Genomic DNA, 16571 nt, shown 5'->3' with positions numbered 1-16571 from the left:
GCTCTCATAGGCTCTGTAAAAAAAAAAAAATGACACAAGCGCTGTCATCTGCAAAAAGACGAAACAAAACAAAACCAACCAACCAAACAAACCCTAAACTAAAAGGCCGCAGGGAAATTGTGTTTTAGCACTTACTGTGCTTTTTCTTCAAAGAAGGAATTTCTGGGCTGGAGAGATGGCTCAGTGGTTAAGAGCACTGACTGCTCTTCCAGAGGTCCTGAGTTCAACTCCCAGTAACCACATGGTGGCTCACAACCATCTGTAATGGGATCTGATGCCCTCTTCTGGTGTGTCTGAAGACAGTTACCGTGCAACTCATGTACATTAAATAAATAAATAATTCTTAAAAAAAAAAAAAAGGAAGGAATTTCTGAGCCAGGTCTGGCGGTGCACATCTGTAATCTCAGCACATGGAAGGTTTGCTCTGAGTTTGAGTGTGAGTTCAGGCTAGGCAGTGAGATTTTAAAACCACATTAAATAACATTTTAGCATTTTCAGAAAAAAATTATATTTCTCTTCGGCTTTTTCTTTTTTGGGTGGGTGTTACAGAAAGCCATCTATCGTAGAACCCTCAAGAGGCTGCTGCAAACAAAAGGAAGCAGCCAGGTATGGTAGCTCAGGTCTATGATCCCAGCACTCAGGGAGTTAAGGTAGGAGGATCTAGTGTTCGGGGCATGCTTTGTACTAAGACCCTGCTGAAAAAGAAAAACAGGAAAAAGGAGAGAGGTGGGGGGAGTGTGTCACTAGGGAGCTTTGAGGTTTTAGAAGCTAAAGCCAGGCCCAATGGCTTTCTTTCTGCTGCCTGGGGAACCGGATGTAGAACTTTCAGCGACCTCTCCAGAACCTGCATGGCACCCTAGTAACAACAGACTACACCTCTGAATGGTAAGCCAGCCCCAATTAACTATTTTCCTACATAAGAGTTGCCATAATCAGCTTGGTGGTGGAGGCAGATGCTGTTAATCCCTGCACTCTGAGGCAGAAGCAGGTGGGTCTCTGAGTTTAAGGCCAGCCTGATCTACAGAGTGAGTTCCAGGACAGCCAGGGCTACCCAGAGAAACCCTGTCTCAAAGAACCAAAACCCAAAAGACAAAAATAAAAACAAGAAAACAACGGAGTTGCCATGATCATGGTGTTGGCTCTTTACAACAATAAAACACTAAGACATTGCCTTTTAATCTGTTGTCTTCAGGAGCTTGTTGCCAACATAAGTAACCCCAAACATATGTCTCTGCCTCACTTCCACCCTCAAAATCTCACGGGATCAAGGTTAACTGGCAAGCACACTATGTGTTCAACTCCCTTGCTGAAAATGTTATCTGGGAAATGTAGTTTTCTGTCTCCTAGCTTCTACAAGACAGGAATGTTGGAGGCCCAGCAACCATATCCTCCCATGCTTTCCTTTGTTCAGACTTTTGATTGGAGACCAGTAGAACTGATAACATCTGCCAACATTATTTAGTACGGGTCATTAGCAAACACTGATTGGGCAAGAGGAACAATGAATTATTACCACATGGGCCTCCTTCTTGCCTTCCTCTCCTCAGAGGGGGACATTCTGTGGATTGTGGGATTCTGAACTGAGGTTTTCAGATGGGAAACAAGAACAGTCAGACCCCAGTGAATGCTCTGACTGTGTTCTGGGTTAGAGAGCAGAACCAGCCCCACTGAGGGAGACCCTGGGGAGAGGGGTTATGTAGAAGCAGACATTAGAAACCACCGGCCCAGCATTCTCCAGAGGATATTTCAGAGGATGATCTAGATCTGTATGACACTTTGCTAAAAAACCAAAACTCATTCAGCCACCACATGCTTCTACAACAGGAATTTACTTAACTCTACCTGTCCCCAAATACATTTGACCAAATTGGCCCTCGAAACTCTTCCCTTTTGTGAGTTGCCCATACCTGGTGTCCCATGGGGCATGTGCTGGATGACTGGATGTCAAACCAGTTCTCCTTTTTCTATGACAAGGTTGAGGCTCAAAGGAGTGAAATTGTCTGCCTGTGATCACCAAAGCCACAGGTGCTAAGAGCGGTTGTAAGACCCAAGATTTGTGGGCCTCTAATTCAGGGCCCTTTCTCTTTCTTCATATTTAGTGAAAGGCATTCCTTTAATAATTTCTTCTTCTTCTTCTTCTTCTTCTTCTTCTTCTTCTTCTTCTTCTTCTTCTTCTTCTTCTTCTTCTTCTTCTTCTTCTAAGATTTATTTATTATATATAAGTACTCTGTAGCTGTCTTCAGACACACCAGAAGAGAGCATCAGATTCCATTACTCATGGTTGTGAGCTAGGATTTGAACTCAGGACCTCTGGAAGAGCAGTCAGTGCTCTTAACCACTGAGCCATCTCTCCAGCCCCATTCCTTACATTTCTAGGCATCATCTTTATGACAACAGATGCTAAGAGATAAGCTACTCAAGGAAGACCACTCTGTGGTACATCCACCAACACAGAACGACCCTTTCGCTCAACTCAGACTCAGCAGAGGAAGTGAGTTGTCTGTTGTTGCAACACAAATTATCCTCACACTAGCCTACTGAAGTAATAGAACTTTCTTACAAATGTGTGGTGGGAACCTGGGAGGGATGTGGATCTGGGAGTCTGGTAAGAGTCATCACAGTTGCAAGGTCAGAGAGGAGTTTGTAATCTAAAGGCCTAGCTGGGTGCTGCTGGCCTTTGGGAATGTGAGGCAGAGGACCTTGTGAGTTCCAAACCAGCCAGAATGACAGTGAGACCAAATCAAAGTAACAACAAAATCTCCTGCCTGGCGGTGGTGCGCACCTTTAATCCCAGCAGGTGGATGCAGAGGCAGGTGGATCTGAGTTCAAGGCCAGCCTGGCCTACAGAGTGAGTTCCAGGACAGCCAGGGCTATACAGAGAAACCCTGTCTCAAAACCCAAACTGACCAACAAACCATCCTTCTGCAAAATGTCCCATGTATGCTGAAATTTGAGCTCTGCAGTGACGAAGAGCTAGAGTGTCGAGATCTTCAGTGCGTGTTTGGGCTTTTTCTCGGGAGAGTAGAAGGGAGTACTGTTAATTTGTGAGGGAATGAGAGTATTCTCACTCTCCCGGGTTACTAACTTGTGTCCCGTTGTACTTTCCCTTTGTTTTCATGTCAGTTCCCCACAGCACATGCAGATGATGCTGGGATTTCTCGGTCTCTAGAGCCATGATCCAAACTAGGTCTCTAATCTTTACAAATCATTCACGATCACATCTTCTGTCACGGCAACAGACAGTGGGTGAAGACAGACCCTGTTTCCAAAGCTATAAACCTCCCTTCTGTCCACATCAGTGTTGATTAGACATAGGCCGCCATGTCCTTTTGAAGCGAGATATGTCAAATAATTTGTGCACGTGTATTAAAACCGACACCCCAGAAGGTGTTAGATAAGGGTGCTAATTAAATAACAAAATAAAGCAGCGAGAGTAAAACAAACAAATGAGCTGTGGAGAAACACTTCACGTTCAAATCCGTTTAGGGCAAGGCTGAATGGTAATTAAGAACTCCGAAAGAGATTGGAAATTCAAATCTGTGTGGGACCTGAAGTCCCAACCTCAATGCTTGGCACAGATATCTTTGAGCATCTTTCAGCGAGAAGCTTGTGAATAGATGAGCTCCTGAGAGGAAATGTGTTCTGCTGGCACTGGGATGGGAATAGCTGAGGATTTGTGTCAGGAGTAAGCGATTCAGAGAGCGTAGCCAGTGTTTGACTTGGGCCTTCCCAAGCCAGCGCTTCCCTTCGTAAGCCTTTGAATTCTGGGAGTGTTGCAATAGCCCATCATTGAGGAGAGGGTCAGATTCCAGCTCTAGTCCTCACATCTTCCCCCACCCTCTTCTTCTAAAGGTAATATTCATCTCCCTCTGCTGCTTGAAAGCAAACTTATCATGATCTAATTGCCTAAGAATTTATTTCCAAATAGTTGTTGACAGAGCCTTAAAGTTTCAGAAAGATCAGACAGATCATATTCCTCTTTTACTTGAGAATTTTTTTTAATATTAAAAAAAAAAAACTAGCTATGCTCCCCAAAGAACTCTTCTGTGTGGCACCTGGGGTATTCAGTCAATCAGCACGCATTTCTTGGACATACGATAAAGAAAAGGGGTTCCCTAGGACTCATATATTAGGGAGCCAAACTGAAAACAGATGGAGATAGATCCAAAATCACAAAGGTGGGGCTGAGAGAGAAGAAAGGGGGAAGATTACATCTAGGCAGTGGTCCAGAGGGAGGTAAAGTTATTCAGCAAAAATGTCCTAGAAAAGATGAACTTAGAGCTCATCTCAATATTTGGGGTTGACTCGGGAAAAGGCCTGGAGAGAAAAGATGAAGCTGAATACTTGGGGCATATTTTGGGGGGATCACTGGAGCTGGAATGTATGGGAGACGATTCTGGAAGGAGGTGTGGAAATGGTGACCGTATACACTCAGACGGGAAGGCAGCTCGGTGGAGGACTGCTTGCCTAGCATGTGGGAGGCCATAGGTTCCATTCCTAGCACCAAATTTAATATAAGTAAGCAAAATAAAAATTAAAAGATGGCACTAAGAGTCTGTTGTGGCAGAACAAGTCCTTTGCAAAGGACTTTGAATATACTGTTGGATCAAACCAAAGATCAAAGATCAAGACCCCCAAATCCACAAACGATTTTCAAAACAAAACAACAACAAAAATACCCTTCAGGTATTCTAAAGAGATGGCTCAGCAGTTAAAAGCACTGGCTGCTCTTCCAGAGGACCTGGGCTCGAACTTGCCACCTACTCATTGCTCACAAGTCTCTGAAGCTCCAGTAACAGAGGATATGGTGCCCTCTCTTGGCCTCTGTGGGCACTGCATGCAGGCACAACACACACACACAGAAAAAAATATGAGTACAATTTTAAAAAATGCACTTCAATTAATGGAGCCTCTTAGAAAGGTTGACCAGTTTTTTTTTGTTTGTTTTTTGTTTTTTGTTTTTGTTTGGATCATTGTAGGAAGACATGAGTTTAAGGTTTTTCCTCACTCTTTAAGGCACCATTGAATTACCTTCAAGACTGAAGGTCAAGCAACTGTTCTTTGGGGAAGCCAGAGAGAGAATACCTAGCTGACTCCTTCGGCCCAGTGAATGCTTTTGAATCTGAGAAGCAAGTGGGATTTTGTGTGTCATCCTTGGGACTAGGAGCAATTCTCCATTAATATAGCCTAAGTTTTATTTCTCTTTCTCTCTCTGAAATTGGGAGGTGGGGGGGGGTTGCTGGGACCCAAACTCAGGAGCCTATGCCTGCCAGGCTCTCTACCCCAAGTCAGTTGGTCTCTGAACTCTTTCTCAGTGAACACTTGTATGTGTTGGTAACTGTGATGGGTGCTGGAGACCATGAAGTGTCTGAAGCATTATATATATGGCAGACAATACTTGACTATTTCTGTTTCTGTGGCTTGCTTCTGCATCGTCCAAAGAAAAACTACCTCTTCAGGAATGGCACAGGCAAATGTGAGGCAGGTGACCATTCCATTTGCTTCCCTGCTGGCCCACCAGCTGTACCACAGAGTCCTTCCACCTGTCTCATTCCTGCTCCGACAGATTCAGACCCAAGATATTTAAAAATCCATCTCCTGGTATAGCCCAAATGGTGATGGAAGCTCTCGGATGCTGAATTTAGAAGCAAATGTATCATAGTCCTCAGGAATCCCTATAGTGGTGGGCGGAACTTACAGCAATAGGTGCAGGCTATAAGATTCAGTCAAGGGATCCTGCCCCCCACCCCCGCCCATATCTTGTCATTTTGGGTGAGGGAAACATGGACACAGGAAACATCATCAGTCCACACAGAGGACAAGCCAAGGCCATGGAAATCTGGCCCTGAATCCAGGCCCTCCTCATTAAGCCAGTTGTGACATAACCAATTCGTGCAGCTTTTAATCTTTCTCATCAAGGGGCTCGCTGGCTGCACAGCTCGTGCAAGCCCATCCTGGTGGTTTCTGGGTGGTTGATACTCATCACCCTCTGACTTCAATTCTTTTTTTCCTTTGCAAAATGGCTACTGTCCAGAGCCAGCGGCTCTTTTCCAAAAACCTTCCCATGCCAAAGTGGGTTTTGGAAACCGCCTGGCTGTCTGTCTATCAGGAGCCAGGTGACTCACTGCAGTGAACCAACTCACATAACAAGGATGCCTGATTGGATTACCAATTAGCCACCTCCACCTCAGAAGCGTGGTTGGAAAGAAGAGAAAAGGCAGTGTTTAGTTTGGGCAAATACCAAAAGGGCTTTATCATCCTGATCAAGGCACTGGCCTGGCACACTAGATCTCTTCCAAGCTATTCCTCTGCAACTCCTGTCTCCAGATGTTGCTGCAAGAGAGAACTTGTTCCTTGAACATAGGGTTATTGTGTCTGGACGACAGAGGAACCTCTGTGTCAGGGAGCGGGAAAACCTGGCTGTTCCATGTCTGTTTTTAATGATGTCTCTGCTGCTGGGAACCCTTGGTAACTGAAGGTAAAGCCTACCTCTCTGAAAATGAGGCTGACCCGGAGTGTTACCTTACCTTGTCCCAGTGGAAGCGCCTCTGTTCCCATGAGCTCTGGGAGGGTCAGACAGACGTTGTCACCATCTGGACTCAGCAAGAAGGGTCTCAGTGTAGGCTCTCTGGAGTCTTCTTGAAAGTAAGCACATGCATGGACAGCATTAGTCCCAGTGCAGGTGAGGGAGACTGTGCCTGGCTGTGTTCCCCTGAGCCCAGGTGGGCACTGGGGTGGATATACTGGCATGCTCTGTGTTTGTCCGAGATCAGGGGCACTTGGCAGAGAGGGCTCTGTTGTTCATGCCTTGTCCTCTGGGGGTCAGAATGAGGTGGAGAACGGGGGCCTTCCATGAGCTTACCCTATACCCATCAGCATCTGGAGAAGGTGGCAGCTCTGGGCATTTTGAGGGTGGGGCTAAGCCAGTGGGGGTTCATCTCCAGTTAAGTGAAACCTAGTCCCTGGTTACAGGATTTGGTGACTCCTGCCTTTGCTCTTTCTCTGGGCCGATGCCATTGTGAGGTATTCCATGTGTATGATCACAGACTAGGACCAAATGCTGGGACTGCACAGCAACTCCCAGGCTGCATAAGGAGGTTGTCTGACCCTTGGTTACTTGCAAAAACTCAAGGTGTTGTTTGTGTTTGTGTAAGCTTATTATGAAAGAAGAACATGTTTTCCTTTTCTGCTGTCTCAACACATAACATGCCTATGACCAGATGTGTGGAGGTTCTCCTCTCACCAAGACACACCTGTAGCTGACAACAGTGGGGCTTCCTGTGCTTCTGCTCGATGCTGACAGTGCTACCTGCAGTCCTCATCAGATTCCTCAGGTTAGAGGTTCAGATCCACAGAGCTGTCCCCATTGCAGCTGTGGACTGCAAGTCCCCACTTGTAGCCTGTGCTTCTGAGCCACCAGTTATAAAGTGGGGTCCCATGAGTCCCTCCTTGAGTCTGATATTTTCCTAGTACACTCACAGAGCTCACTCACAGACACTTAGGTTTAATGTGTTATAAGGAGCACAGCTGGGCAGTCAGGTGACAAGATACACAGGATAGGTGGGGACTGGGACCCACGGAGCCTTCTCTGAACACAGGTGACTTCATTAGCATAAACTCCATCATTATCAAAGATGCTTCCCATGAGTAAGGAGAGACACTCTATGTGGAAATTCCATGGGGTTTTAGGTCTGGGACAGAAACCAGGGACAGAGGCTTGAATACTTCTACATTTCCTATTTCCAAGGCAAAGGGGCAGTAGCAAGGCAGGCCTCCAGCTGGAGTGGATCCTGAGGGGCATATACACAATTCACTTACATATATATATATAAAGGTGCACACACATGTACATATATGTACATATTCTCAAAAGACTAACATACACAACCTCATATATGCAGGCATGCAGGCTTATATACATGTCATATACAAACAATTGCCCACATGCACGGAAGCATGCACTCTGTCACGGGCTTGAATTCATCTTAGACATGTGCTAAGACACATATGTTTTGTGCACACTGACACACATGTCCTTACATGGACAGATAAGCTTATGTATATACTACAACAAGTTTGAGATTCTTGAGCAAACATACACTCTCTTACACACATGCATACACCCCCAATCTATACACTCAAGGCTTCCTGTCTCAGTCTGGCCAAGCCATTCCATAATCATATTCTACCTTTATGAGATTACCCAAGACTGTGTGTGTGTGTGTGTGTGTGTGTGTGTGTGTGTGTGTGCTGTGATTTGTCCAGGCCTGTTGGCCTTCAGGATGGCCCTTGTTGAAGAAGGGACACTAGTCAAACTTGAGTCCTTTGTATCATGTGGAGGGGGATGAAGCTGTGAGAAAGAGCTCAAAGGCACTGGAACAGAAAGAGAGGGGCGAGAAGGAAGGGATTTGATTTTGACTACCTCGGCTCTAAACAGAGAAACTGCAAACATGGAATGGAGCTATTGACTTACATATTTAATTTATGCTCTCAAGAACTTAGTCACATGTGCTTTGGGGACAGAATAAGAGATGGGAGGGGAGAGAGGAGGGGGCAGGGGAGAGTGATTGATTTAAATAGCAGCAGCCTGTTTCCAAGTAGCACGAAAGGAAAGGAGTCTAACTGCTGTCTCCTGAGGCTCTCTGGTCCCCGGTTCTCTCAGTATGGGTTGTACTGTGAACAGAAATGCCTCTTGCTTTGCATAACCTGTCTCTTCCACACTTGCGAGCTCCTTCATGTGTTGCTCCCCAGAGGAGGAAGTGGCTCAGGGCTCTGAGGGAAGAGGAACCGTGAATGGCTTGCATTTTAAAGCCATATTAAGATTTATTATGTATTATTTTTATTTTTTGTGTATGAGTGTTTGTGTGTATGAATATATGCATATGTACCATGTACATGCCGGGTGACCAGGGAGGCCAGAAGAGGGCGTCAGATTCCCTGGAACTGGAGTTAACAGATGGCCGACTTGTGCTGGGAACAGAACCTTGGGGAGAGCAAATGCTTTTAACTGCGAAGCCAGCTCTCCAGCCCCTCGCTGCACTTTGACCATTGCCTGTCAACTGCAAGTGTTGCTTTGGACCTTGGTCCTTCCTTGCCTGCCAGTGTCTAAGTGCGGCTCCGTTACAGAGGGCATGCTTGCCCTGTCTCATCTTCCAATAGGAATACAGCATCTTTTTCCTCCTGTGAAGACACCTCTGTCCTGGGCTGGACTATGACTTCCCTCGGCTAACTTTATCTACTGCAAGGTCTACTGGTTCCTGTCCCCAGGAGGGGGTGAGGCTTGGAGTGGTGCTATGTACGTCGACTTAGCCTAGCGATGTGTCCCCGAGGAGTTCAGGGAACCAAGTCATTACCCACGGCTGCTGGAAGGAGGAAACAGCTGTTGGTGTGTGTTGGTGCAGCAAACCTTCAGGGGATGGCTGAACATGGATTTCCCCCTTTCAGTGGGAGGCTAGCCCTGTAGTGGAGCCACAGAGAAGCTAATAGGGTAGACAACGAGGCAGAGCTTCCACACACCCCAGAATGGTTACCTGCTCCTACTGGCGGGGCCCTCTCATTTGGGCGACCTGTGGGACTACTGGAGCCTGATGTTCTGTCCATGTGTCTCTGGCTCTCTGGACTTTTCTTTCCTTTAACTGGGGGTAGGAGACCCAGGGGTTGATTCACGCTCTGGGCCAGGACTTCACCATCTTCTAAAGCAAAATGGGAGAAACCATGGATGAAAAAACCTTTGAATCAGGAAGATCAGAGTTTATCTTTCTGGCTTGGTTGACAGCTGCTGGCACTAGGCATGACGGCTCCATTTGTTTTCAGCTTTGTTCTTCTTTCCCAGACTGCTAAGGAGTAGGGAGTGGCCTGGTCATACTGCTCTTAGCTAGAACAGGGGCCTTCCTCTGAGGAGCTAACTGCCCAGAGTGGGGAGCAATGGAGAAGTGATAGCTGTCCCTGTCATCTCACAGATGGGACCCAGGGTGGGAACAAGACTGAGGGGCTGTGAACCCCCAGGGGTGAAGGCTCCAAGTACTGGGGCTTGGGGGAGTTTGATTATGATACACTTTTCTTTAGAGACAATATTGTGCAGCCCAGTCTGGCATCCAAGCGTGGTCTCTCTCCCTCAGTTTCCCAAATGCTAGGATCACAGCCCTATGCTACTGCCCCTAGCTAAATGCAGATTTCTGATAAAGCAATGTTTTGTTTTAGACAAAGCCAATGATCACATTCCCTTCTCAAGATATGCAGGGTGTAAGATACACCCCCCATCGATCCCAGGACAGACTGGACACACATATTCTCAGACACGTAAGTCCCTTACATAAAATGGCATAGTATTTTCTTAGAACCACATGCACTCCTGTGTATACTTGTTTCTTGACTCCTTATAATAGCTGACACAATGTAAATGCTATGCAAATAATTGTTATATTGTACTGTTTAGGGAAAAGTAGCCCGCAGAGAGGGGATGTTTAGTACAGTTGATTTTTTTCCCCCAAGTACTTTCGATTTGTAGGTGGTTGAATCTGTGAACGTAGAGTGAGCACCCTGGAAAGGAAGGCCAACCATACCACCCTCCAGACGGTAGATAGAGGACCACAGGACTAGTAAAGAAAACTCCAGAGAACACCTCTTACCCTTCACCTCCATGCTCTCCTTCTCTCAGACCTAGCATTCTCTGTCCTAGGAAGGCAGAACCCTAAGACCTCACCTCCAAAAGCCAGCCTTTGGCCTTCAGAGACAATGCCCTTTATTTTATATCTGACCCCTTACGATTAAAAGCTGGCTTCATACACAATCTGAGAAAATTACAAAAAGAAGTACTTTTCCCCTCCCGAGGCAGAGTCTCTCTACATAATCTTGGTTGTCCTGGAATTCATAGAGATCCACCTACCTGCTCCTGCCTCCCGAGTGCCGAGTGCCGTATTTAAAGGTGTGGGCCACTGCACCTGACAAGTATTTTGACACTGTGGAGAAGTCTGGCACACACCACCCCTGGCTTAGTACAGGTTACCATCACCTCCTATGGAACACACTAACACTGATGTCATAAGAAACTAGTCTGGAACCTGATGTACCCATGACCAACTCTCATTCCAGCACTTGGGAGACAGAAACAGGAGGAAAGAAGTTCAAGGTCGCCCCTAGCTACACAGTAAGGTTGGAGCCAGCCTGCGCTGAATTCTACATGAGATTCGGTAATGTCGAAAACAGCAACAGCAACCCGCACACCAAACCACGCCCTGAGAACTCTTAAGGGTTAAAAGACCTCGAGGAGAGGTGACAGTTAAATGCAATGCATGGGCCTGACTTGAATTTTGATTTTTTTTTTGGGGGGGGGACCCAAAAAGACAGAGAACATTGTTATAGCAAGAAAACTTGAATAAAGATTTTATATTGGAAAACATTTCTGCACGAATGTTAAGGTTCCTGAATGTGTATGGTTGAGGCGAGAATTTTATGCTGATAAAATGGCTAACATCTGCAACTTACCCTCACACAGTGCTACAGTGAAGTAAAATGCGTGAGTGTAGCTACGCGAAGCATAAAAGCTGGCTTCACTTCCGGGCTACTAGAGGGGGCATGTCCTAGGGCTGAGCGAGCCAATGGGCAAGTGCGGCGAGAGTGGGCGTGGACAGACCACTCACCAGCTCTGTGGGGATATAATGTGTGAAGAGCTTGCCTTCCCCACGCCTCCTTTTTATTTGCTGAGTTGACTTCACTCTCTGGGGATGGCCTTGAGCTTAGGACCCTCCTTGGGCTTCCTTTCTTACGAGGTGGGGTCATACACTGAACTATCCCACCCTGACTTGAGACTTCTTAGGCCAGCTTCTACCTGGCATAGCAGCCAAAGATGAGCTAGCTCTCAGCCCCCGGTGGGTAAATACAGTCGGCCAAAAGGAGCAGAGGGCAGCCTGGGATGAGCAATGGCTGAGCGGAACTCCACGGAGCTGTCTTTATCTCCTGTTGCTCTGGCTGTGAACTGGAAAGCGGTCCTTGCCTGTACTAAAGAAGCTGCAAAACGGGTGACTGACAAAGGGGCGGGTTAAATAAGCCCGTATCCTGACAATACCTTTCCAGAGCATCCTGCCCTGGGTTCTTCGCTGTATCTGTTCTCAAGGGCATTGAGTAAAGGGCAAGACATGGAGTTGAACACTGGGAGGTCCTGGCCTCCAGTCCTAGCCAGGCCGCTTCGAGCTGTGTGCCCTCACATAAGTTACTCAGCTCTTGGCACACCCATTTCTGGTCTGTAAAATGCAGTCAGGGTTGCTGTGAGGGGCACCTGAGAGAATCCGTGTTAAAAACCAAGAGCAGAGCTGGCCCAGAGGGAAACAGTATAAATCAATGTGCACCCCCCTGCTTCCTTGCGGGGTGCCTGGTGACCCCGTCACTCATAGACCTGTCATTTCAGGTCTTCCTGTCATCACAGGTCTTTTGGAAGAAGACCCAGGTTTCTGAAAATGGAGAATGGAGATCTTTCCATATGTGATTCATAACTTCCGACTTATTTGCTGCATTAAAATCCATGAGCCCTGTGTGCATAACTTCTTTATTATTTTTAAAAATTTTGTTTTTAATTTTCTTAAGCCCAGGTCTCTGTGTAGCCCTTGCCTGTCCTGGAACTTGCTATGTAGACTAGGCTGGTCTCAGACTCACAGAGATCCTCCCTCGGCTTCCCGAGCATAGGGACTAAAGGCGTGTGCACTATAACACCTGGTCTATGTGCATAACTTCTAATGACTATGTACTCTGAGAAATGGAGACTTTTAACCAATCTTACAATCTTTTAAATGAACAAGTACAGATTTATAAAAGATTAGAAATAAAATTTTCATTGCTTAAAAACAGGATTAGTAACAGGGCATGCAGCAAGTTTTTTAGTCAAGTTAGCACCAGTTTACATCTGTAAGCAGAAAATATGAGGAGGGAATGATCTAGTGGGTAAGTCTTTGGGAGGTAGGCGCTGTTAGCTGCACGGAAGTGCGTGGGTTAAGGCAGTTGCTGCCTGAACAGCAGACACCTTCAGGAGGCTGAGGATGGACTAACCTCCCTGGTGGCCTCTTTTCTCTCCGCTGAGGACCCTTCTGTGCCTCGCCTTGTGAGATGTTGAAGGGAGAGAGGAACTACCTTGAGGTGAGGGTGTATCCTGGCTGCTGTCCACTGGGAGATGCACCGTTATCCCCCTTGGCCTTTCTAAGTACCGATGCTTCATGGGAGGCCTCCATAAGGGTGCGGCTTCCTCTGGTTCTGACTTGAGGTGCTGAGCATCTAGAAGGCAAAGAGAAAGCTAAGCTTTTTTTTTTTTTTTTTTTTTGGCCAGGTGCCCTGTCTTGGTGGAGACCTAGCTCTCCCTTGGTAGCACAATGGGGTTTGGGTAAATCTGTGTTCATTCTCTGACTACAGGGGTGGCCATATGACTGAGCCCGGGTTATAAAAGGACTTCATTATTTTAGCCATAAGGGTTGGTTCCAGGGTAGGGAGATGACCCGAGCCTGACTGTCCCTCCCTCTCTCCCTTCCCTTCTTCTCTGTCCTCTCCTCTTCCTCCTTGCTCTCTCCCTTTGAATGAGGCTGAGGATGAAGCATTCATCTTTGCAAGAATTCCAAACAGCCTGGGAGAAATAACCTGTGAAATTTCCAGAAGTCAAAACTCTGTAAGAAATCAGAGGTTTCTGTTGATGGTTTTTAGAAAGCTCTGACTCCTTTAAAATGGGAGTTATCTTTGTCCCGGACTGACTGGGGAAGTTCCAGGAGCCAAAAATCTATGTTGCACAAGGGTACAGTCAGCAAAAGAACTTGGGGATCCTCCTGACAAAGATTGTAGCGATCGCCTTTTAAGATGATTTTAAAAATCAAAAAGATTCTTTTGGGCACATTTTCTTTTTCTTCCTATAAAATGAAGGTCCAAATAGCCACTAATTGTTCTATAAGAAAGCAGACTGAGCAAGCCAGTAAGCAGCACCCTCCCCTGGCCTCTGCATCAGCTCCCTCCTCCAGGTATCTGCCCTGTGGCTCCCCTCTGTGGACAATCACTCTGTGTATGTAAGCCAAATAAACCCTTTCCTCCCCAAGTTGCTTTTAATCATGGTGTTTTGTTACAAGCAAAAGTAACCCTAACTAGGACTATTTTTCTTTTCAATTTCATCCTTAGCTGATTTTTAATATTATATTCAAGCTGCCTAAACATTCTTGCCCCTTTATACTATCTATAGTACCAGGTCTTATATGTATCTGTCTGCCTTCTTTTCTGAGTTTAATAACATGAACTGCATGATGCAGGGCTTGGCAGATAGTTATGAAATTGAATTGGAGATGAACAGAAGAGACCTACATATTTTGCTGCCTTTTCTTTGTTTGCAGAAGACTGTCTTTTCCTGGGGATGACCCCAGGAAGCCCGGCCATCACTTTGGGATGGGTTGGACTGGCAGGAACCCCATCTCTCTGCCCTTTTTGGCTTGGGCAGATTCCATCAGGAGGGGACCCACCTCTTCTGCTGGCCTTTTCTTGTGGGGGTTGTGGGGTATGAAAATGAATCTCCATTGGGATAACGAAGAGCTCCTTTGGGAGTTCACTGCCTTTAAATCGGCTCCTCGGGGGTTTGAGGGCTCTGGGTGGTTCTTCTGAAACAGGAGGTAACTGCAGAACCCTTGGTGCCTGGAGAAAGTTTAAACACAAAACCAACATGGCAGCTATCCCAACTCTGCCTGCAGAGAACAAATGATACAACGCGACATCTTACCACACTGCTTCTACAAATGCCTGCTAGGAGAAGCAAACGTAATCCGCTGGGAGGCGTGCTCAGGGCTGGGGTGTTTGCCTTGTGTTGTTTTGATGTCTCCAAGGAGCTCTGCATATGTCCTCAACCTCCCTGCCTGATTCTTCTGAGTTTTATCAACACAATAAGTTAGAGAATCTTTGAGAGAGCCATGTGTGGTAGTCCACATCCCGAATCCCAGCACTCGGGAAGTGATGCCAGGAGGATCATGAGTTCTAGACCCTGCACAGTGAAACTGCAAATTCAAAGCCATCCTGCCCTCCATGAGATCCTGCTCCTCTCTCCCTACCATGAAAGCCTTTGAGAGAATAGTAGCCTCTGTTGTGACTGGGAGGGTGACAAGGATGTGAGTGACAAGGATGGAGTTGCCGTGGACTGATAAATGGGGAATCTCCAGATATATGGCTAAGGTGGGCAGGGGACAGACACTTCCGCTTCAGGTGAGAGGGGGCAGAGGCCGGACTAGTCACTGTGCCTGGTTCCCTGTGATAACTTCCAGACCTCAACTTCTTCCTTAAAATAGGGCCTGGCCAGACTTCCTATGCTGCAAAGCCAGGAGATAGAAATTAATTAACATATTTAGTCACAGTAGTGTTTGGAATGTGGATTATTTTTATGACTTATGTGGTGTGTGTGTATGTTGTATGTGTTGTCTGTACAGTGTGTGTGTGTGAGGATGTCTACATGTATACTGCATGTGTGGTGTATGTGTGTATGTCTGCATGTATGGTGTATTTGTGGTATGTGGCGTGTATGTGTGGTGTGTATGTGTGTATATGGTATGTCTGCATGTATGGTTTATCTGTGTCTGTGGTGTGTGTGTATGTGTTTGTTTGTATGTGTGTTGCTGAGGGTACTAGACAAACACTTTACTACTGAGTGTCCTTTGACCACCCCCAGCAGAAAATCTGAGCTTCTGATCACTTTTGCCTCATGAGCACAACCAAAAGGAATCTCTAAGGCAACTTAGTAACTCATTTGGCTTACTGTGTGTGTGTGTGTGTGTGTGTGTGTGTGTGTGCGCGCGCGCACACACACACACACACACACACACACACGATGTTATATGTATGTATGTTGGTGGGGGTAGAAGCCATAGGGTAATACTTGGATCCTCCAGTGTCCAGTCATTCAGACACGACAGAGCACTTTGGTTTGCAGCATTGGCCTATGCATTTAATGCTCTAAGATGTGTAGGTGCTGGCTTTCAGAGAGTTTGATTTCAGAGAAAGAAAAATAAAAAGATTCTCTTTTTTTTTCTCTCTCAGTGCTTAAAAGGAAAATAAAAAATAAAAAATAAAATAAAATCAGAAATCAGAAACACACAGAAGCATCCAACATGTTTGGGGTTGATTGAGGAAGGAAATTTTATCCAACTTATACAAAGTATTATTTATAATTTTGAGACCTTAAGAAAATGATTGGCCAAACATATGCACATAGGCTATCTGTTTCTGAAGACCCTACCGGTGCAGGTATTGGCTGCCAATGGCCTTGCTTTGAATACAGACCTTGTAGGGTCTGTTTTACAAGGGTTGCATTGAAAAGCTGTGCGGGGAACTCAGACTGCTTGCGTGAGGGATGGCTGACAAGCCAAGCCTTAATTTCTTTATTCTAATTAGAAATTGACACAGGGTTTTAACATAGTGGAAAATATCGCTTTCCTATGTTAATGAATGCCTGGGATTCAAAGGCGTCCCTTTCTTCTAGGCCTGGCACGGGTCTGAACTGGCTGGATATGAGAGGCTTTCCACAGGCCTGTGTGGATTCTGAGGTGATGCCGGAGCTCAGGTCTGCTCTTTTT

The 16571-nt window shown here is 46.2% G+C and overlaps 1 protein-coding gene across 14 annotated transcripts in view; it reads right to left on the bottom strand.

The window, feature by feature from the left end:
* Kiaa2012 (KIAA2012 homolog) overlaps window positions 1-16571 on the bottom strand; it is a 145692-nt gene that overhangs the window by 89443 nt on the left and 39678 nt on the right. For 7 of the 14 annotated variants that reach the window (XM_063267614.1, XM_063267615.1, XM_063267611.1 and 4 more), the window contains 4 exons: window positions 14478-14646; window positions 13039-13260; window positions 9531-9692; window positions 6528-6638 (listed from right to left, as the gene is read on the bottom strand). In XM_063267614.1, coding sequence (XP_063123684.1) covers window positions 6528-6638; window positions 9531-9692; window positions 13039-13260; window positions 14478-14646 — 664 coding nt within the window. 14 annotated transcript variants of the gene reach the window in all.

The sequence above is a fragment of the Rattus norvegicus genome, chromosome 9 (assembly GCF_036323735.1).
Source record: "Rattus norvegicus strain BN/NHsdMcwi chromosome 9, GRCr8, whole genome shotgun sequence".
Lineage (NCBI taxonomy): Eukaryota > Metazoa > Chordata > Mammalia > Rodentia > Muridae > Rattus > Rattus norvegicus.
The sequence above is the reverse complement of the archived record's forward strand: the minus strand, read 5'-3'. Positions and strand labels throughout refer to the sequence as shown.